The 22,629-nt window shown below is 39.8% G+C and overlaps 2 protein-coding genes across 8 annotated transcripts in view; one reads left to right on the top strand and one right to left on the bottom strand.

Annotated features, from left to right (window-relative positions):
* Positions 1–664: 664 nt before the first annotated feature.
* NDUFAF7 (NADH:ubiquinone oxidoreductase complex assembly factor 7) lies at positions 665–18,155 on the bottom strand. 7 transcript variants are annotated; one of them, XM_063648809.1, is made up of 10 exons: positions 18,015–18,155; positions 17,509–17,669; positions 13,635–13,715; positions 11,958–12,068; positions 8,042–8,255; positions 7,133–7,191; positions 5,863–5,973; positions 3,629–3,772; positions 2,191–2,364; positions 665–1,563 (listed from the first exon to the last, which is right to left on the bottom strand). In XM_063648809.1, the coding sequence occupies exons 1-10, from the start codon at positions 18,067–18,069 to the stop codon at positions 1,471–1,473; spliced, it is 1,203 nt and encodes a 400-aa protein (XP_063504879.1). In that variant the 5' UTR covers positions 18,070–18,155; the 3' UTR covers positions 665–1,470. The 7 variants fall into 7 exon arrangements, with proteins under 7 accessions (XP_063504879.1, XP_054331347.1, XP_054331351.1 ...); XM_054475372.2 differs by having other exon boundaries at positions 665–1,686; XM_054475376.2 differs by lacking the exon at positions 18,015–18,155 and adding an exon at positions 17,896–17,941 and having other exon boundaries at positions 665–1,686.
* Positions 17,800–22,629, top strand: part of CEBPZ (CCAAT enhancer binding protein zeta) — a 30,746-nt gene continuing 25,916 nt past the window's right edge. Inside the window, exons 1-2 of the mRNA XM_054475362.2 lie at positions 17,800–18,363; positions 20,734–22,226. Coding sequence (XP_054331337.1) covers positions 18,208–18,363; positions 20,734–22,226 — 1,649 coding nt within the window. The 5' untranslated portion in view covers positions 17,800–18,207. The remainder of the gene's footprint in view (positions 18,364–20,733; positions 22,227–22,629) is intronic.

Genomic DNA, 22,629 nt, shown 5'->3' on the forward strand with positions numbered 1-22,629 from the left:
ACTCTGCCAGTGAACTTCTGATGCAGTTAAGCCGTAAATTCAAGACATCAAAGGAAAAGTATTCTTTCCCTTTAATCTCCCTTGTAAATCTGTGTTGCTAATTAATAATTCTTTAACTCTATGTTTCCAGTATTAACACACAGCTTCTAAAAACCAAAAATGGAAAACATAATACAGAACTAAAACTTGACATTTATCTGAAAATTATTCCTCCTAGGCTGTGTGTGTGCGTGTGTGTGTGTGTGCACGCGCATGCACGTGTCTCTATCACCCAGGCTAGAGTGCAACAGAGCAATCTCGCCTCACTGCAACCTCTGCCTCCCGGGTTCAAGCGATTCTCCTGCCTCAGCCTCGTGAGTAGCTGGGATTACAGGCGCCCACCACCACACCAGGCTAATTTTTGTATTTTTAGTAGAGATGGAGTTTCACCATGTTGGCCAGGCTGGTCTCCAACTCATATTTGAACTACATGTCAAGATTTACTGTTTCTTACTGTGACCTTTATAATTTTTAAAAAAATTCACAGATGCACAATGTAAAAAATTCAAATACCCAGCCACTCCCTGCCCCTCAAAGTCGCTTCCAAATTGGGAAAATTGTGCATTCATTCCTTACTTTGTATGCAAGTACATATCACAGAAAACAACCAGTGTACACTAGTGTATTAGTTTCTATGAAATTACTTGTATTTACTTAGTTTTTCTCCTTCAACAAAAATGGAATCAACTACAAAAACTCTTGCATCCTTTTTTTCACTTACTAAATCTTAGAGAGCTTTCTATGTCAAAACATATTGCCCTAGCTCATTTAAAAAAATAACATATATTTTATCAGTTTCCTGTGAATAGCCATTTAGTCTGTTTCCCATTTTTATTAAAACAATCAGTGCCCATGTTTACTTTTTTTTTGAGAGGGAGTTTTGCTCTTGTTGCCCAGGCTGGAGTGCAGTGGCACAATCTCAGCTCACCGTAACCTCCACCTCCCAGGTTCAAGTGATTCTCCTGTCTCAGCCTCCTGAGTAGCTGGGATTACAGGCATGTACCCCCATGCCTGGCTAGTTTTGTATTTTTAGTAGAGACGGGGTTTCTCCATTTTGGTCATGTTGGTATTTAACTGCTGACCTCAGGTGATATGCCCACCTCAGCCTCCCAAAGTGCTGGGATTATAGGCATGAGCCACCGCGCCCAGCCGCATGTTTACTTTTTAAAATAAAATAGAAATATGGCAACTAGCTTTATAAGTTAAAGGAAACTCAGTTTCACAATAACTTATTAGCTTGAGCACACATTTGCACCAAAGCCAGTCACAACCCTAAAAGTTCTATAATTTTGGTTATATTATATATAACATGGACTGTTCTTGCTGTGAAAAGAAAATACTTTGACTTTTGTTACCTGCAGTGTATGAAATGTGTTTCCTTTATTTTGATTTCTTGGGCCGACTGAAGGGTAAAATGTCCAAGCTGAAATATCACTGCCAAGCAAGTTCACTAAACCCAGCTACAAGGGATGCAAAGGGTTTTGACTGACGTGCATTCCTCTGATGTCTTCCACCTTGAAGTCTCTGATGAGGTAGCAAAGCAAAAAAGTTAAATCTCTCTCCCATCTTCTTTGGATTCATTAACATATCATATCCTTGAAGTAACTGCTGCCTCACTGATGGCTCATTTGATTTATCTAAAAGAACCTGAAAAGAAAACAATTCTTAGCAAAAATAACCAGAAGACAGGATTCCTAGTTACATGCAGCAATACTAATGACTCTCAAATATTCCAATAAAACAGCACTCAAAATGTGACTTCTGATTATCTGCCTGAGAATCACAGAGTACTTAATAAAAATGTAGGTTGTTGTGAAACAAACCTAAGGATTTGCATTTTTAACAAATATCCCCAGGGGGTTTGATCTACAGTAAGGTTGAGGTGTCTTCAGAAGAACAGTTAGAAAATTCATACCCATAAACGCAGTTTTCTTAACAAACAAAAACACTATTTGGAAGTCTTAATGCTACCTCACATGGAGATGCATAAAACTTACCAGACTAGTTACTAAATCTATACTACCTGAAAAGACTGGAATACCAAGGATTGGCTAACTACAAAAGCATTAAGGCCAGGTGAATATACTATTTAAAGTAATTTTTGAAATACTATGAAAGTACTTAATAACAGTGAAATAAAATAAACCTTACCTTCAGCCGGACATCAATACCCATATTTTTTAAAAATGTGTGTTGTTTTATTGGGCCCACAGAGGCTACTTTTCCCTGTGCCATTCTTCGCAAATAACTGAAGTCCACATCAGCTGTTAGATCTGCTGTTCCTGGGGCAATTAAGACATCGTGAAGCTTGTGGCCACAAAACCCCTTGAACATAAAGAAATCAGATTTTTGCCCTTTTATGGTTATTAAGATTAAAGAAATGCTATCATATTAAAGTTATTTAATATTTACATTAATGCTTGAGGTGACGGAATAGAGCTCTCATTAATTCTCTAGGCAGGGAACACCTAGGCAGTGTTTTACGAAGTATATGCATCAACCATGCATCAGAATCACCTGAGATACAGTACAAACTACTACACAGCCATAAAAAAAAATGAAATCACGTCCTTTTCAGCAACGTAGACATAGCTGGAGGCCATTATCCTAAGTGAATTAATGCAGGGACAAAACCAAATACCACATGTACATCTCACTTAGAGCTAAACACTGGGTACACGTGAACATACTTATGGGAACAAACACTGGTGACTACTAGAGGGGAGACAGGAGGAGGGGAACAAGGGCTGAAAATCTATCTATTGAGTACTATGCTTGCTACCTGGGTGACAGCCTCACTTGTACCCCAAACCTCAGAGTCAATGCAATATACCCATGTAACAAATAACAAACCTGCCTCATGTACCCCCTAAATCTAAAATAAAAGTTGAAATTACTTAAAAAAAAATCACCTGAGAATATATTACTGACTCTAACCAGACCTGGTCAGTCAGAATCCTGGAGGTGAGGCTAGAGAATGAGTATTTTCAACCAACTCTCCAGGTTATTTTTAGATACAATAAAGTTAGAAATTAAGAACCATAGACCTAGAAAATGACTAAGAGCATTTAGTTAAATGTTTTTCAATTAAAGTATATTGAATAGAATTGATCATATTCAAAGATCATTAAGAAAGGATGTTTAGGAACAGTGTAAAAGAATACATCTGGAAAGGGAAAAAATGTTGAAAATATGATAGAAAAAGCTAGAATGATTACAGTAGGTAGTTTAAATCTGCAAAGAAGTAGCAAAATTTTTCTTGAATGAAGGGGGTACAGATAGGTTTAAGAATGTGAAGAAGATCTTTCCATTTGTATTATTCCGCTGCTTATTTGGATTTATGTAAACGTAGGTTCTACAACTAAGGAAGAATGTACACAATTCAGATCCTGTTAAAGGAGGGCTGGACAGTAGACTCCGTGTTAGCAGTAAGAACTAGGGTTAAGGGGAATTACAATAACATGAATTAATGTTAACTATAAAATAATGTAATACAACAATAACAGGCACTGTAGAAATCAAAGCTCTTCAATGGGCTTCAGGTCTAACACTGAAATTCTGATAAATCATGTTACTGAATTATACATACTCTGAAGGTATCTGTCCTTGTTCCGTCATGACCATAATCAGCAACCAGTGCAGCACCTCCAGTTAATGCAATGCGTTCAGAAAGTTCCTCAATGATAACACCAGCATCAGGACACACTTCAACATGATCCCTTGTTTCGTCATGCTGGTAAAGGGATCATTGCAAGAGTCAAAATGCATCATTCAAAAGAATTACTTCCTTAGGGTTTTTCAGGTTTTTCCTCAAAGAGCATTTCTTAGTTTTAATAAAAATAAATTCTTTCTTAATATGAGTATGTTCTCTACACTCAACTTTTCACCTGACTCCCTTTTTATTATACAAAACTCCTTAGTTCTTTGATGCTATCCACTTGATTTACAAAGACATTTTAATCTCTTATAAAAAGGCAAATGCCTTCCCAATCCCCCCAGATGGCCTAGAGCATTATCATTTTATTTAATGTAAAATTACTTTTATATCACAAATCATATAAACACATTCCTCTAGGTTGAAAGCATGGGAAAGGGATTTTTTTGTCTGCCTAGAACAGTGCCAGGCACATAACAGTCAATGAAAATATTGTGCTGAAAGAACAAATGGTACAAATCCAATAATACAAAGCAGACGCTATTAGACAATTATATTATCATGCCCTCTGTCGTGCCAGGAAGTATCCCAATGATATGCCCTACATCAAGAAACACGGGCTTATCAACCAGCGCCAATGTACTGAAACCATTATTACCCCAAGATGTCCACTTAACTGAGGGGCCACAATAAGTGTGTCCTAGCTTAAAAAGCGAAATCACACTAAGTATTAACACTTGCCAACCTGACTAGTATACATGAAATTTCACTACTTCCTGATCTGATTGAAAATGTGGTATTTCTTTCCCTTCATTATGAAAACATACATTAACTTGTACTCCTTCCCAACACCTTATTATAGAAATGCAGTAATGACCTGCCCTGATGTCTGCCTATGGTAACAGGCATCGAGTCAGATGAAGTTAAATCTCAGCTCTTCCTATGCTTACTGGTAGACAAGTTACTTAAACTTTCTGAGTTGTTTTCTTCCTTATAGATATTGTAGGTTTGTTGTGAGGATTAAATATAATAAACTATTTAGCTAATAGTGCAATCAAATTACTGTGGCTTAACTATAAAAACCATGAAGTCAGCCTCATCAGGCATCAGTAGACACGCTGACCATGCTGACATTCTTACTATCTTAGGCTACTCTTCAAGATGACATGTATTACCATTCATGTCATTCAAGTGATAGAGAATATTCGCTCCCTCCCTTCCTAAGTGAATACTAATTAGGTCAAGAACTAAATGAACTCCCAGGGCCAGGAGGTTAGTTCTTGGTAGTTCTATGAATTTGTCATTCGGGTAAACTTAGGTTGCTATAATATGAAAAAATAGGTGTTCACAAGTGTTCAGTCTGACATTTAAATTTATACTTAACAAAGAGAACTTAATTCATACATTTAAGTTTAAAAGCTCTTGTGCTTTTAGAACTGATAATTTCTGAGTAGGAAGTTCTCAGTTAAGGTCCAGAAAGTAGAAATCATCCTCTGAGCTGGAAAAAAAGGACTAAAAAAAAAAGAGGCAATCTGAAGCCTGGACGTTCCTGAGAAGTACGGGGATTTTGTGTACCTTTAAACAAGCCATGATAGACAGGCTGTTGCGATGATTCCTTGAGATCAACAGAAAGCAGTAGGAATTCTATCATTCTGGCTGAATCAAACTGAGGTCTGTGTGGAAGCACGGGATAAAAGCCATGCTGTAGCCCAGAGAAGGATAATAATAGAACCTACCTAATACTGTTGCTTTGAGAATTAAATGAGAAAACAGAGTAACACAAAGTACTCAACAAACGTTAGCTGTTACTGTTAATTTACTATAGTCTGTACTACATTGCTTTCACAGATGTAAACTCTTCCCGTGGACAATACCATTGCCACTTGACATGAAACTGAGATAAGTGTGAAAGTAAGAGACTTGGCTGAGTAAGCGGTTACTTACTTTCTCTTACTACATGACATTAAGGTCAAACACTCAAGAAATGATTTTAACCCATGCTCCTGCCTCTAGCTCCTCTGCACTTTCACCGTCAATAAAAAGCACCTCCTATGCTACTAGCAACTCTTCCTGTAAAGGAACTCTAAAATTCTAAAGTAGTAACTCAGAAAATAAGACTTTGAAGATTCTGTGAGCAATAAAAGAAACTTAAAAAAGCATATTCTTACTTGTATGAAGGCTTCTGCTGGGGTGGCAGAAGGTGCCAAAACAAACCTCAGTTTATCAGAAACCTGTGGATCAATGTCAACAAATACTTCTCGCCATCCCTGTGGTGTTTTCTAAACACAAAATAACACATAAAAACAAATTTTTGCAAGTTTGTTCTCTACATTGCTTCTACCAAAAATAGCTTTTTCTCTTCTTACCATAAGTAACTAACATTTACAGAGCACTATTTAAAATTACTTAATTCATTACTTCGTTGCCTTTGAACAATGAGTAGACCAATCGATGTAAGAGAAACAATAACAGAGATGACGCTGTGGAAGATAAAATCAGCAGCATGAAAAGTACCCAAAAAACGGAAATAGACTCAGGAGGAATAGCCAGAAGCTTTACTAACAAATTACTACAGGATCATGAGAGCTGCTCTTCTCCTTACAAATTACCAGTACACATACATTATCACCAAATCTTAAATCTCCTCACAGAAAGAATGAAGAAAAGTTTTATTTATTTTTTTGAGACAAGGTCTTACTTTGTTGCCCAGGCTAGAGTGCAGTGGTGCAATCTCAGCTCATTGCAACCTCTGCCTCCTGGGTTCAAGCGATTCTCATGCCTCAGCCTCCCTAGTAGCTGGGAAGTACAGGCACGTGCCACCAAGCCCAGATAATTTTTGTATTTTTAGTAGACACAGGGTTTCGTCATGTTGGCCAGGCTGGTCTTGAACTCCTGACCTCGATTCACCCACCTCGGCCTCCCAAAGTGCTGAGATTACAGGTGTAAGCCACCATGCCTGGCCCAAAAAATTTTAATCTATGATTTTTTAAAATGTGCTAAGGTTGGCTGGGTGCAGTGGCACGCACCTGTAGTCCCAGCTCCTTGGGATGCTGAGGCAGGATGAACACTTGAGCCCTGGAGTTCAAGACCAGCCTGGGGCAACATAGCAATACCCTATCTCTTTAAAAAAAAAAATTTTTTTTGCTTAAGTAAATCCTTCATTGCACCATAGCCAGTTACCATCTTACCATTTTTCATTCCCTTACTTCTTCAAATCAGAAGAATTAAGAATTCTTAATAATTATCCCAGGAGAACTAACAATTCTCATTAATATTTCATTTTTTGCTTTTGAATTATTTATGTGTACCAAAATTCCAAATAATAGTTAAAAATAACCTCAACAAGTAAAATTTGTATACTGAATAAACACCATAAACATTGGCAACACAATGCCTTTTGTATTCAATTATAGACACGACTTTTTCCCCCCTCAATACCTGAAATTTGTGCACAGGAAGAACATCAAAAAATTCATGTGCAAGATAAAAGCTGTATCCTATTTAAAAAGAGGAAAACAATTAATGTTTCCACATTTTACAGGAATTAATTCTTTTGAACATTAACTGTAAAAAAGAAAATGCCTACTTCCTCCACAATCATCACTACCACAGAATTATCTACCTCTTCATGGAAAACTTACACTGCAGAACATACAAAAGAACAATTATTACTATTCTTATTTTACACATAAATGGGGTCAGAAAATGGAAATAACTGAAATAGCAGTTAAATCTTTTATTTATCACAAGGCTTGAAGGAAATTAGAAGTCAGAGTTGTTAGCTGGAAGGGAATTTGATTTCATAAAATCGGGCTTCCCAGCCTGAGAAGGCTGAGGCAGGAGTGGCTCGAGGTCCCTTGCCCAAGATCGTACCCCCACTTTGGCTTTGAGTCAAGACTCAAACTAGTCAATACTAGTCAGTATTCCTGACTAGTACGGGATTTTCCCCCACACCTTGCTTATCTTTAGGCAAGTAAGGATTTTTTAAAAGACTCTATAACTGAACTAAACCCACCTACTAACACTGCTTCCATCAGCCCCGGCTGCCTTGGGCTGCTCCGTCATCGGTACGACCCTAGCTATAGGGAAATACTCAAAAGTACAATGGAGATTTACATTTTGTTTGGGATTTTACAAACCTCCATGAAATAAACTACTACTTAATGTCAGGCAACTTTATTTTCTATTATGATGCTCTTTTCTAGAAAAAAGTAGGCTACTCTCTATGGATAAGGGACTTGGCAGCAGTAACTCAATCTATTACATTGCTGTAAAACGTTACAGTCCCATCAATACTGTGAGGGTTGTGATCAAAATTCTTTCATTAATCCACATTAAGGTAATTACCTTTTGGAACATCTTGCAGATCTCGGTACCAGGAAACTGGAATCCCAGACTTAGTGACACCTTTCATATACACTGGGGATCCAGCATTTCGCTCTAACGGGACCTTCTCTTCAGTCAGTGTCAATGCTTGAATCTCACTTAATTTTTGGCTTACCTCTACCAGATGTACTGAAATGTCACAATTTTTCAGCACAGATCCAAGTTGAGTGAACACCTAAATACCAAAAGAAGAAAAAAAAATACAATGTGTTAAGTAGGTTTTAAGTTTCCTAATCATTTACATCAATGATTTAGTCATGTCAAAATAGAAGTAATATTTCAGAGAGATGTGTCCCTTACCCAAGCCACTCTCCAGCAGTCTATAAGAATCATAACCTACTAGTTATTAAGCATAACCTAAATAAGAAATCAACAATGCACAATTTGGTTTCCTAATGATAAATTATGATTAACAAATGAAAATAAAAGATTTGGCATCTGATAAAAACAATGATTCAGATTATGGAGTCTAAAAAAAGACCAAGGAAATAAAATGTAGATAGCCTTGATTTGATAATGTCTCTAGATCTAGGAAATAATCTCATCTTTGAGATGATGAGAACTCTAACCTCAAAGAATCAAATCTGAATGGTACTGAAAACCTGACTGCTTAACTCGGGAGTCTGCCACATTTTTCAATCTATATTTAGCTACATATTTTTTCACTGTTGTAAACATGCAAGGGAAAAAGGAAAATACTAATATTTTACCGATCTTTTAAGACTAAAAATTCAATAGCAAAAGCATAAAGTGTATCAACATTATTTTTCATTTGAATTTAATTTTTACTGGTGATCTGCCTCCAATTAATACTTTTGAGATATGAATATGCACATCCAGACTGATAATATGAACAAGATGATTTTTCCAAATTTAGTTTTGAGATCGAAATACAAATGGAAAAACTTCCCAGGAGAAATTCCTTCAGAAGGTAACATCAAAAATAAAACAGGTCTGACACTTCTCTGGCTATTTGCTTTACAACCCTTTAAATTCTTTGGCTTTTTAGGAGTTCTTATGACTCAGTCTGGAAAAGCATCCTTCATACATTTTAAGGGCTCTGGAATCGACTTTTAAAGTACTTGAACAAGAAAATTAAATATTAAATATTTTATATTCAAATGACCTTGCTGAAAAACATAAAATAGAGCCCTGGAAATTTAAATCCGTGATTTTGTTTTCTTTCTTCACCCAAATAATCAAGATTCTTATTTGTCATATGTTTATATATTTTTTAAATCCTTCAATTTCTCATTTAAAGCAAAAACCATAAAGCATCAAGAAATTTAAATTTATATTGAGTACGTGTTGGTGTTTTTTGGTTTTTTTTTGAGACAGGGTCTCACTTTGTCACTTATGTCAAGGCATAATCACAGCTCACTGCAGCCTCAACCTCCTGGGCTCAAGCAATCCTCCCACCTCAGCCCCCCGACTAGCTTCAACCACAGACGCATGCCACCACGCCTGGGTAATTTTTATATTTTTTGTAGAGATGGAGTTTCACCATGTTGCCCAAGCTGATCTTGAACTTTGGGAGCCTCGGACTCCCAAAGTGCTGGGATTATAGGCATGGGCCACCACGCCCAGCCACGTTTGTTTTTTACATTGAATTGCCAGGTACATATAAAACAAACTCAAAAAGACTAATGAGTTCCAAAATACTAAAAACTACAAAAGTTTAATAAATACTATCAGGTACTATAAACAACTGTCCTCCTTTTTAATGTTTTCATAAAATAGTACATAGACTGATAGAAAGAATGATACAAGAGAGAATATCTACCATCTGGTTAAAGAAATGGGACATGACCTTATCTCCAAAGCCCCTGTGGACTCCCTCTATCCTTGGAAGTCACCACCATTCTGAATCTTGAGTTAATAACACCCTGACTTTTCTTTATAAATGTTACTAAACATATTTTTATCACCAAATATATATTGTTTAATGTTGACTGTTTTTTGGATTTTATATAAATACAATCATATGATATGACCTCTTTTGCAAACTGCTACTTTCACACATCTTCTTTCATGTTGAATACTGTTATATTCCACCGTGATTTCACACATTCTTGCAGTACTTCGTATTCCACTGTATGACTATACCACAATTAACTGATTCATTTACCCACCTGATAGGCATTTGTGCTGTTTGTTTTCCACTATTTTATACAATGCTGCTATCTTCTTGTATGTGTCTCCTGGTACACATATACACTAGTTTCTCTAGGGTATATCACTAGCAGTAAAATTGCTGGGTCATACAAAATAAGAAACTTTGATGTTAATAGATAATGGCCAATAGCTTTTCAAAATGGTTGTACAAGGCTGGGTACGGTGGCTCATGCCTGTAATCCCAGCACTCTGGGAGGCCGAGGCAGGCGGACCACTTGAGGCCAAGAGTTCAAGATCAGCCTGGCCAGCATGGTAAAACCCCTTCTCTACCAAAAATAAAAAAATTAGCCAGGCATGGTGATCCACGCCTATTATCCCAGCTACTCAGGAGGCTGAGGCACAAGAATCGCTTGAACCTGGGAGGCAGAGGTTGCAGTGAGCCAAGATCGTACCACTGCACTCCAGCCTGAGCGACAAAGCAAGACTCCGTCTCAAAAAAAAAAAAAAAAAAAAGAAAAGAAAAAAGGATGTACTAAATTATACTCTTACAAGCAGTATATGAGAGTTTCCATTGTTCCACATATCCACATCTTCACCAATACTTGGTGTTGACAGACTTTTGGCTTTTTTTTCTAATTTGGTGAGGGTTACAGTAGTATCTCATTATGATTTTAATTTTCATCTCCCTGACTACCAATAAGACTAATCTTTTTTTTTTTTTTTTGCTTTTTTAGCTGTTTGTATTTTCCTCTTTTATGAATGGACTTGTTCACATCTTTGGCCTGATTTTTCTCAAGTGATCTGTCTTCTTACTGACTTAAAGGAGTTATTTAAATAATTCTAACTACTAGTTCTCTGTTGGTTACGTGTTACAAATAACTTCTCCCACTCTGTGGCTTGTCTAATCACTCTCTTAATAGGGTCTTTGAAGAACAAAAAGCTGCTAGTTTATTTGTAGAGCAAGAAGTTTTTAATTTTCATGTAAGAAATGAAATATTAATCTTTTGCTTTATGCCTCCTGCTTTTTTTTTTTTAAATATAAAAAGAGACGAGGTCTTGCTTTGTTGGCCAGGTTGGTCTTGAACTCTTGGCCTCAAGCAATCCTCCCACCTTGGCCTCCCAAAGGGCTAGGATTACAGGCATGAGCCACTTGGCCCAGCCTAAACTTTTTTTTTTTCTGAGACAGAGTCTCGCTCTGTCACCAGGCTGGAGTGCAATGGCGCAATCTCAGCTCTGCAATCAATCACTGCAGCAATCACTGCAACCTCTGCCTCCTGGGTTCAAGCGATTCTCCTGCCTCAGCCTCCTGAGTAGCTGGATTACAGATGCGCGCCACCATGCCCGGCTAATTTTTGTATTTTTACTAGAGATGGGGTTTCACTATGTTGGTCAGGCTGGTCTTGAACTCCTGACCTCGTGATCCGCCCACCTTGGCCTCTCAAAATGCTAGGATTGAGCCACCACGCCTGGCCTAAACTTTTTATATAATTAAAAACTTTCCTTCCTGAGAAAACAAATACACTCTCCCATAATGTCTTCTAAATGTTTCCTATGTTTAGCTTTCATATTCTCCCCCTCCCCTCCATTTTTTAAGCTTACAGACAACAGTAAGTAATGACTGATTACATTATTCTGACATTATATTTTAGCTGAGAAATATGAAATTAAGGAACTGAAAACCAATGAAATCAACATGGTTTGCACACTCAGAAGTACTAAAATTCATTTACATGAGACTAAAAGACATTCTTTTATTACCTACCCTCAAAATATCTCCCACGAGGGTTCCCCTACCTGGGCCCAGTTCCACCAGCTGGAAAGCTGTGCTTTTTCCAGTGGCCATCCATTCACTAATGAACCATATCCCTAGTAGCTGTGAAAAGGGAAAAAAAAAAACACGTATTAAAGTATTATAAAGTATAAAAGTATACAATATAAAATTCCACATAAATATGCACTATATGCCAAAAAGCAAAATGTGTACAGCCATATAAATGTTATTTAATACATACGTACCTGTACACATAGGAACTTCCTAGGACTACATCATAACATACACCATTTAGGAAGATTAGTAGGAAAAAATAAGGCAGCCTCTGCTATAAAAGGTCCCATGACATAGATAAGAGGATATCACTAGCAGAAAGGTATCAGTATTTGAAAGCAAATAAACATATGAAATGTGATTATGCCATTTCTTCATATTCATATGATTTAAACAATTACATGACTCTTACAATAACTAATGTTTTTTAATACCCACATTCTACTTCCTCTTATACACTATTTCTAAATTCATAGAAGGTACTTAGTGGAAATGAATTAGAATTCTGTTTATTAAAGGAAGACTTGGCTGGGCGTGGTAGCTCACGCCCGTAATCCCAGCACTTTGGGAGGCTGAGGCAGGTGGACCACCAGAGGTCGGGAGTTCAAGACCAGCCTGACCAACATGGAGAAACTCTGTCTCTACTAAAAATACAAAATTAGCCAGGAGTGGTGGCACATGCCTGTAATCCCAGCTACTCGGGAGGCTGAGGCAAGAGAATTGCTTGAACCTGGAAAGCGGAGGTTGCAGTGAGCCGAGATTGCGCCACTGCACTCCAGCCTAGGCAATAAGAGCAAAACCCTGGCTCAAAAAATAGATAAATAAAAGAAGACTTTTACTGTAACTATGGCTAAAATCATGACTGGGAGCTTTAGAGCTTCTCTTAATTCCACTAATTCTTCAATGCTCTTTATCTTTTCTTTCTTCATTCCTGGGCACTCTCCTGGGCACTCTACCTCTTTTCTCGCCTTTCTTTTTGTCTCTCTTCCTTCTTCCATTCTTTTTTTTTTGAGCTGGAGTTTTGCTCAGTCGCCCAGGCTGGAGTACAGTGGCGCCATCTTGGCTCACTGCAAGCTCCGCCTCCCGGGTTCACGCCATTCTCCTGCCTCAGCCTCCCAAGTAGCTGGGACTACAGGAGACCGCCACCATGCCCGGCTACTTTTTTGTATCTTTTTTTAGTAGAGACTGGGTTTCACCATGTTAGCCAGGATGGTCTCGATCTCCTGACCTTGTGATCCGCCTGCCTCGGCCTCCCAAAAGTGCTGGGATTACAGGCGTGAGCCACTGTGCCCAGCCCCTTCTTCCATTCTCTTATTTCATCTGATTCTCCTTTTTCTGTCCTCTTTATGACCCCCTCCTTTCCTTCTCTTTCTCTTTGTCCCTCTTATCTCTCCATTTCCCTTCCTACAGTGGAGTATAAACTTTCCAAATATTCTCTCTACCATTTTACTCCCCTCCACTGCCTCTCTATTCCCTCAGTACATAAACTACTATAAAGTTAAAACTTTTGATGAATCACAAAAAAAGCTGTAGAACACTACTACAGAATAATACAATTTGATCTGCTCTCAAATGTTTATATTAGCTTCATTCATACTTTACATTGGGTATTACCTCCCCAAAGATTTGACTTATTTCAGGTGAAGTAATGAAATCTCCTTTTTCGCCTAGCATGTCACGGTACACATAATAACCCTGAGTAAAAAGAGAAAATGGAGAAACAAAATTAATTTTCAAATAAGCCTTTTAAAAATACCCCTCCAAAATCCTAAATAATGTAAAAGTGAAATAATTATTTAGTAAGAAAGTTCTCTCCTCTAAATAAGCAAGGGGAGCCGGGCGCGGTGGCTCATGCCTGTAATCCCAGCACTTTGGGAGGCTGAGACGGGTGGATCACGAGGTCAGGAGATTGAGACCATCCTGGCTAACATGGTGAAACCGTCTCTACTAAAAACAATACAAAAAAATTAGCCAGGCGTGGTGGCGGGTGCCTGTAGTCCCAGCTACTTGAGAGGCTGAGGCAGGAGAATGGCGTGAACCCGGGAGGCAGAGCTTGCAGTGAGCCGAGATTGCGCCACTGCACTCCAGCCTGGGTGACAAAGTGAGACTCCGTCTCAAAAAATAAACATTAAAAAAAAAAAAATAAGCAAGGGAAACATGGTGTCTTTACCCAAATTTTACAAAGTAACAGTCATTTTACAAAACTAATAGAAAAACAATTACACCTTGACCGTAAAGGCAGAAGTCATGTAACGTCCATCTCTGCACGCCAGACCCTTCCTCCCCTCCCAGCTCCCACACCCAACACAGCAAGACCCTGCCTGCTCCTCCAGCCTCCTCTCCAAATTCTAACACTTTCTGTCTCATATATGGGCCCTGCCTGCTGGTGATGTTCTGTTTCTTGATCTGGGTGCTGGTTAATTTGCTTTGTGAAAATTCACTGAGCTGTAAACTTGTGATTTATGAACTTTTCTACATAAACATTTTATCTCCACAAAAAGGGTTTTTGGTTTTTTTTTTTCTTATTAGCCTTGCTTGTCCAGACATCCATGCCACTGCAAATCCTCACCCTTCTCCCTTTTCAACTCTCCCTGGCAGTCTTATACTCATCCTCTGAATCTGCTCAAATGCCACCTAGCTGACCTCCTCCAGCCCTCCAACCTAAGGCCAAATCCAGTGCCACCTTTTCTGAGCTTATTTGTCTATGTTCTTCACCACAAAGCATAGTTGTTTGCAGAAGATCATTGCCTTATTTATCTTCATATCCCAAGTTTTAGCACGATGCCTAACCTTCAAGAAACACTACAGAATTGTGTTAAAAATTTCTCAGGCTTCTCAAGCTCCTACTCTACCACCTTACTACAGGTGACACGGGCCCTAGTCTCACTCCGGAATTAAAGAAATGTTATAAAATGCAACCTCCTCAGCTTCCCATCCCCACCTGGCCTCTAACCTAATGTGGGGACTCCAAGAATCAAATGCCTTCCCCTTCTCCTCTTATCCCAACCTAATCCCTCCGCCTCTGCTCTGGACTGCCGTTCCTCACACAACTCCCCTGAGTCCTTTTAGCCGTCCCCCTCTCTCTTCCAGCTTCAACTTTCCCCCTTCAGCATTCAAAATAAATCAAGTCACCCCCATTTTTAAAAACATTTTTTCAATCCACACAGCATCTCTCCTTCTAGGCTTTCTAGTTCCATTCAAAAGGAAACACTATAGGGGTATTTACACTTTTTTGTGTTATGAACCACTGTGGTAATCCAGTGACGCCTATAGACCCCTTCACAGAGTGTTTTTAAATGCACAGAACCACAAAGAAATAACTGAAATATGTGTATCAAATGTTTTTAAAAATGTGATATATACACTTCTTTACTAGTGTATTCAAAAAATATAATCAGGCCGGGCACAGTGGCTCACACCTGTAATCCCAGCATTTTGGGAGGCTGAGACAGGCGGATCATATGAGGCCAGGAGTTCAAGACCAGCCTGGCCAACAAGGCAAAACCCTATCTCCATTGAAAATACAAAAAACCTAGCCAGGCATGGTAGCATACACCTGTAATCCCAGCTACTCGGGAGGCTGAGGCACAAGAATCCTTTGAACCTGGGAGGTGGAGGTTGCAGTGAGCCAAGATTGCACTACTGCACTCCAGCCTGGGCGACAGAATGAGACTCTGTCTCATAAAGCAAACAAACAAAAAAGCCCATAATGAAGCCAAAGGCCTAATAATTAACAAAATTTTGAAGTAAGGATGAGCACGATAAAATTCTGAGATGCCTGTGATCACTGTATTGTGATAAGGAAATACCAATGATTTCCACAGATGACAAAGTCACAAGTATTGCTGATGCTACCGGTTGCTGCGTATGTTCATAATTGAAGAAATGCTAAATTTCAGTTGAAAGTTAGTGAAAATAACTTTTTTCCATCCAGCTTCATGAGACCCCTGATTTCTATTAAAGGGTCCCTAGGTTAAGAGCCTCTAAATTTTAGAGTTACCCCTACTCTCAATGCTGGGAAACCTTCCTTTCTCTCAGCATGTTCTCCCTGGTTCCTTGGCTTTAAATATGACCTATATGCTGATGATGAGCAAATGTATATATGCCTGCCCAGTCTTTCTTCTGAACACCAGGCTCTTTTTTTTTTTTTGAGACAGAGTCTCGCTCTGTTGCCCAGGCTGGAGCGCAATGGCGAAATCTCGGCTCACTGCAACCTCTGCGTCCCGGTTTCAAGCGATTCTCCTGCCTCCTGACTAGCTGGGATTACAGTCACAAGCCATCATGCCCGGCTAATTTTTGTATTTTTAGTAGAGACGGGGTTTCACCATGTTGGTCAGGCTGGTCTCAAACTCCTGACCTCGTGATCCACCCGCCTTGGCCTCCCAAAGTGCTGGGATTACAGGTGCGAGCCACCACGTCCGGCCCTGAACGCCAGACTCTTATAGCGAATTGCCTACTTTCTATCTCCACCTCCGTGTCACTGCTAACAAAATATGTATAAAATGCAGCTCCTGGTATAGGCTCTCTCCCCAGTAAACCTGGTCCTGTCTGTCTTAATGTCAATAAAAGGTACCATCATCACCCAACTGCTCAAGCTAAAACTACGAATCAGCCTTGATTCCTCCGTTCCATCACTCAATCCATCGGCAAATCCTGTCAGTCCTTTTCTAAACCACCCTCTTCTATTTCTAGTACCACCACACTAGTCTAAGCCACCTATCTTGCAGCCCTGCCCACCGGCATTGAAAGAAAGATACCGGCCTTGGGTAAACCTCGACACTTGAGTCACACCACCATATCCAACAGCAATGGCCAAACCAACCCCAGAATTCCACAGAGGTCATATTTCAACCCAGCAAAAGATGAAACATTCTAAAATAAAGGACTATACGCTTTCACCAAATGGCTCTGTAGAACAGACAAGGAAACATGGGTCAGAAAGCGGTGATTGTGCCTAATCCTAGAACAGTGAAGATCCAGACTGCATTCTCAACTGCACATGTGAGAAAACCCACGTCTCCAATGCCAGCTGAAGCCATTCCAACACAGACGACTTTCCAGGCAGTAATTCCTATTTCCAGTTGCCTGTTGGAGATTTCCCCCTAAGAGTCCCACACACTTCAAATTCATATACCAGCCTGAACTCTCCATACTTCCTCCTCCTGCATTCCTTCTCCCAGAGCAATGAATCCACACCACCTACCATCAGCCAAGTAGGAAAGTCATCCTTCCCACATCATAAATCCAATTAGCTACACTCTGTCTCCTAAACACCCTTGGACCGTGTCCTCTCTTTATTGGCACTGCCTCTAACGTGAGCCAGCCCTGACCAACTGACAAATTATCTGTCCCCAGGTCCTCAGAAATTGCTCTTCCCCTGGGAGGCACCCCCACGGCCTGGGCTGAGGACCTCCGGGCTTCTCCCTCCTGGCTTGCACCTCGCAAATCGGCTTGAGAGGGCCTAGTCCTCGGGCTACCCGACCCATACCTTGGCTGGATTAGTCAACACCTCCTTCATGTACTCGGCCACAGTGATGGGACCAGTAGACTTTATTTTGTAAATAAGATGCCGCAGCATTGGCGTCACCGGGTTTTCTGCAGGCTCATTCCCGGAGCTGAAGTATTTCCCTCTCCAAATAGAAGGAATGGCTGCGAAAAACACGAATTAAACAGACCCCATGATAAATCTGAACATTCACGAGCGCAAGCCGCCTGAGCGTTTTCAAAACAGCTTCGTGAACCCTTAACCTCGCCCCAACGCAGATCGCAGGCTACTGTGCTTAGCACGCCCACGGGGCGCAGAGACAGCACCCACTTGCCCACGACTACCCAGCCCTATTGCGTTTGTACCGGACCCGTTTCCAGCCCAGGGCACCTTCAAGGTGGAAGTGAGCCCCCGAGCCCTTGATCCCCGGGTACCCTCAACTGAAGAACTAAAGAAGGCGCCCCACGCGGTTTCCACGGCAACCGGGCTTCGAAGGTACTGACGCTTACCTCCGCGCGCCACGGCACACAACAGCCCCAAACCTGACCTCACCAGTACACTCATGCTGAAATTCGCAGGCTAGCTCGTTCCGCCAGGAACTGGGGCTTAGGCCATTTCCGGGAGAAGACACGCCCCGACAGGAATTACGCCACGGGCATAGCGGAAGTAGGCTGAGTTTCACGCGCGTATGCTCTGCCCGCCATGGCGGCAGCCAAGGAGCTTTTGGAGTTCCATGCCAAGCGGCCTTGGCGCCCTAAGGAGGCAGTAGAAGATCCAGACGAGGAGGACGAGGATAATACTAGTGAAGCCAAGAATGGGTTCTCCCTGGAGGAAGTGTTACGGCTCGGAGGCACAAAGGTAACGGCCGCGGGCTCCGGGGAAAGGGATCAGGCGTGGAGAGTGCCGAATGTGGCTAGGCTGACTACCCCGCCACTTCCGCGCTGCGTAGAGCGCGGGCGTCCAGGACCGAGATCCCAGCCTCTGAAGCATGTGTTCGGTTCGCTTCCCACGCTGGTTTCCACTGCTGTTTACAAAAGAAAAGTTTCGAATTGAACGTTGTATTCTCTGGCCTTTCTTAGGATGTAGGCGATCTTCTGATTTTATTGACGTGGTATAACCATTACACCATCAGGTCGGAGAGTGGCTTTTCTTGGTCCTGATCTTGTAGTATGAGTGTTTTGAACACCAGTGGTATTGGAATTTTCATTTCTGTTCTCATAGAGTACATGCACGTGTCACTGTATGCCCCAGAAGCTCTCTTTTTGGAGCATCCTAATTAAGGGAGAGAAACAGTAAACATACTTTTAAATACATAGTACAGCAGACGCGGGGTAATGCTATAAAAGAAAATAAAACAAGGAAGGGCGATAAGGAGTGGGAGCGCGTTAGTATTAAATGAGATGATCGACAAACACATCACGGAAATATTTGAGCAGAATCCTAAAGGAGAGGAAGGAGTGAGCTGCCATTCCAGTCAGTTGGAACAGCAAATGCAAAGACAGGCAGAAGAGTGCCTAACCAATTCCATGAGCAGCCAAAATGCCAGTGTAGCAGAGGCAGAGTGAGTTAAGGGGAGAATAGTAAGAAACGAGGGCCGAGGAGTAAGAGGGCAGGCTTTTGCTCTGAGTTTGGTGCAAAACCACTGGAAGATTTTAAGCAGATAAGGAACAGAAATTAACTTTGTTTTTAATATTATTTTGTTTGGAGACTGGACTTTCAGGGTGGAGAAGTTGGTTAGAGATAGGCAGATTCACAGTTTGCTCTGTGCTTGTGTATATTTAAGTTTTGAATAGGTAATATATACACATGATACACGTGATACAAACTTTAAAAGATACACAGTGAAAAGTCAAATTGTTTCCACTTTTATCTCAGCCATAACAATTGCCCTGATAGGAAGCAATTGTTTTTACAACTGTATTTTATATCTTTCAGGGATACTATATACCTTTTCAAGCATATACATACTCATTTATGTGTATGAAATACGGGTGTATTATTTTTTACATAAATGGTACCATATATATACACCTATCTCTACATTTTGCTTTCTTTTCTGTCTTAGAAATCCTTCTATATCAGCGCATAAAGTTCTGTGTCATTGATATGGCTGCATAAATCATTTTGTCTGTCTTAATTTATCTAACCAGCCATTTATTGTGAATATTTAAATTATTGCCAGTCTTTCACTATTTTAAATAATACTACAGTTAATAACCTTAATCGTATTTTCCCCCACTTTTGTAAGTGTATATGTAGTATAAATTTGTAGAAATGAGCCAGGCACAGTGGCTCACACCCATAATCCCAGCACTTTGGGAGTCGGAGGTGGGAGGATACCTTGATCCAGGAGTTTGAGACCAGCCTGGGCAACATAAGGAGACCTCATCTCAAAAAAATTTTTTTTTTTAAATAGCTGGGCGTGTAGTCCCAGCTACAGGCCGAGGTTGGAGGATCACTTCAGCCTGGGAGGTTGAGGCTGCAGTTCAGCTGTGGTCATGCCACCGTACTCCAACCTGGACAACAGAGCGAGACCATGTCTCAATCAGTTAATTTTTAGAAATGAAGCTGCTGGGTGAACAGATGTGTGCCTTGTATTAAATAGTTGTGATTGGAGTTGACAAATTGTCCTCCATGGAGGCTGTGTCAGTTTACACTCACATCAACCATGTATGAAAGTGCCGTTTCCCCCACCCCTTCCCCAGCATCACCTGTCATTGTATCTTGCTCATCTTGCAGTGTATCTTTGCTCATCTGATAAATTAAAAGATGGATGTATCATTGTGGTTTTAATGTGGATTTCTCTAAATCTCAGTGAGGTTGAACATCTTTTCATATTCTTAAAGAACCCTTTTTTTCTATAAACTGTTCATATCCTTTGCACATTTTTCTTTGGGTTGTCACTTACTGATGTGTAGAAACTTATATTAAGGCATTAAACCCAATTACTTTGATAGGAATTGCTTGTATTTTTTTTTCCAGTTTATAATTTATATTTTTTTCCTATATCGAAATAAAAAGTGTGTGTGTGTGTGTGTGTGTGTGTGTAAAAGAGAGAGAAAGATAAATTTACTTATCCTTTCCTTTGTGGACCCTGAGTTTTATGTCAAATTTGAAAGGATTTTTCCAGTTCTGAAATTATTTTTTAAATTATGTTGTGTTTCCTATTATTTTATGGTTTTATTTTTCACATTTGTAATGTATTTTTAACTTATGTTTTTAATGCAGCAAGATTACCTTATGCTGGCTACTTTGGATGAGAATGAGGAAGTGATAGATGGAGGCAAAAAAGGAGCAATTGATGACCTTCAGCAAGGTGAATTGGAAGCATTTATTCAAAATCTTAATTTGGCGAAGTATACAAAAGCTTGCTTAATTGAAGAAGATGAACCAGCTGAAAAAGAAAATTCCAGCAAAAAAGAAGTAAAAATACCTAAAATAAATAATAAAAATACAGCAGAAAGTCAAAGGACATCAGTTAATAAGGTGAAAAATAAGAATAGGCCAGAACCACATTCTGATGAGAATGGCAGTACCACACCGAAAGTAAAGAAAGATACACAGAACATCTTTGAATTTTCTGAGAGACAGACTTTGTTACTTAAGCCTGGAGGCAAATGGTATGATCTGGAGTATAGCAATGAATATTCTTTGAAACCCCAGCCTCAGGATGTTGTATCTAAGTACAAAACCCTTGCTCAGAAGCTGTATGAGCATGAAATCAACTTATTCAAAAGTAAGACGAATAGTCAAAAGGGAGCCTCTTCTACCTGGATGAAGGCAATTGTGTCATCGGGGACACTAGGTGACAGGATGGCAGCCATGATTCTTCTTATTCAGGATGATGCCGTTCACACACTTCAGTTTGTAGAAACTCTTGTGAACCTTGTTAAAAAGAAGGGCAGCAAACAGCAGTGCCTTATGGCCTTGGATACTTTCAAAGAGTTGCTTATCACAGATCTTTTGCCAGACAATCGGAAGCTGAGGATTTTCAGCCAGCATCCTTTTGACAAACTGGAACAGTTGTCCAGTGGCAACAAGGACTCAAGAGATAGAAGACTGATATTATGGTATTTTGAACACCAGCTGAAACACTTAGTGGCGGAATTTGTGCAGGTCTTAGAAACTTTAAGTCATGATACATTAGTAACCACTAAAACTAGAGCCCTTACCGTGGCTCATGAGCTGCTTTGTAACAAGCCTGAGGAAGAAAAGGCTCTTCTTGTGCAAGTGGTAAATAAACTGGGAGATCCTCAGAACAGAATTGCCACAAAAGCATCCCATCTGTTAGAGACATTACTTTGTAAACATCCCAATATGAAAGGAGTTGTGTCTGGTGAAGTAGAAAGGCTACTCTTCCGCTCAAATATCAGCTCCAAAGCTCAATATTATGCAATTTGCTTTTTAAATCAAATGGTTCTGTCCCATGAAGAAAGTGAACTGGCTAACAAATTAATAACTGTTTACTTTTGCTTTTTTCAGACTTGTGTCAAAAAAAAAGATGTTGAATCAAAAATGCTTAGCGCCCTTTTAACAGGTGTGAATAGGGCATACCCTTATTCCCAGACTGGTGATGACAAAGTGAGGGAGCAGATTGACACACTGTTTAAAGTGTTGCATATTGTGAATTTTAATACCAGTGTGCAGGCTTTAATGCTGCTTTTCCAAGTAATGAATTCTCAGCAGACAATATCGGATCGATATTACACAGCATTATACAGGTAAGAACATACCCTTCCAATATGAGACATGAAATAATAACTTGATGTAGTACAGCACAAGCAGTGCCCTCTGTGGGGCAAGAGAAAGAATTAGAAAATTTGGTTTTAGGCCCCCTCAGCAGCTTGCTACTCGCCACCTTCAAGTAAGTCACTTAATCTTTGTTTCCCTGATGGGCACAAATTATATTAGATGCTTTGAATACATTTTTCATTTTGAGAAGTTGTAAAATACAGAAAAATACCCAAAAGATTCATTCATATCTACCACCTAGTATTTCAGAATTAACATTTTGCTATATTTGTTTTAAATCTTTTGGGATATTAAAGAAATAAAATTGCAGATATAATTGCAGTTTCCGTCTTCCCATTCTCCTCAGTCCTATATCTTTTCCCTGCTGTCTTT

The sequence above is a fragment of the Pongo pygmaeus genome, chromosome 12, assembly GCF_028885625.2.
Source record: "Pongo pygmaeus isolate AG05252 chromosome 12, NHGRI_mPonPyg2-v2.0_pri, whole genome shotgun sequence".
Lineage (NCBI taxonomy): Eukaryota > Metazoa > Chordata > Mammalia > Primates > Hominidae > Pongo > Pongo pygmaeus.

Bases quoted from the DNA above. Each gene is read 5' to 3' on its own strand.
- NDUFAF7 (XM_054475372.2), bottom strand. From the start codon at position 18,069: ATGAGTGTACTGGTGAGGTCAGGTTTGGGGCTGTTGTGTGCCGTGGCG. The intron at 7,192-8,041 runs GTAATTACCTTA...CTTTTTAAATAG, and splicing joins TCTGCAAGATGTTCCAAAAG to GATACAGCTTTTATCTTGCA. The intron at 1,687-2,190 runs GTAAGGTTTATT...TTTTCTTTTCAG, and splicing joins GTATTGATGTCCGGCTGAAG to GTTCTTTTAGATAAATCAAA.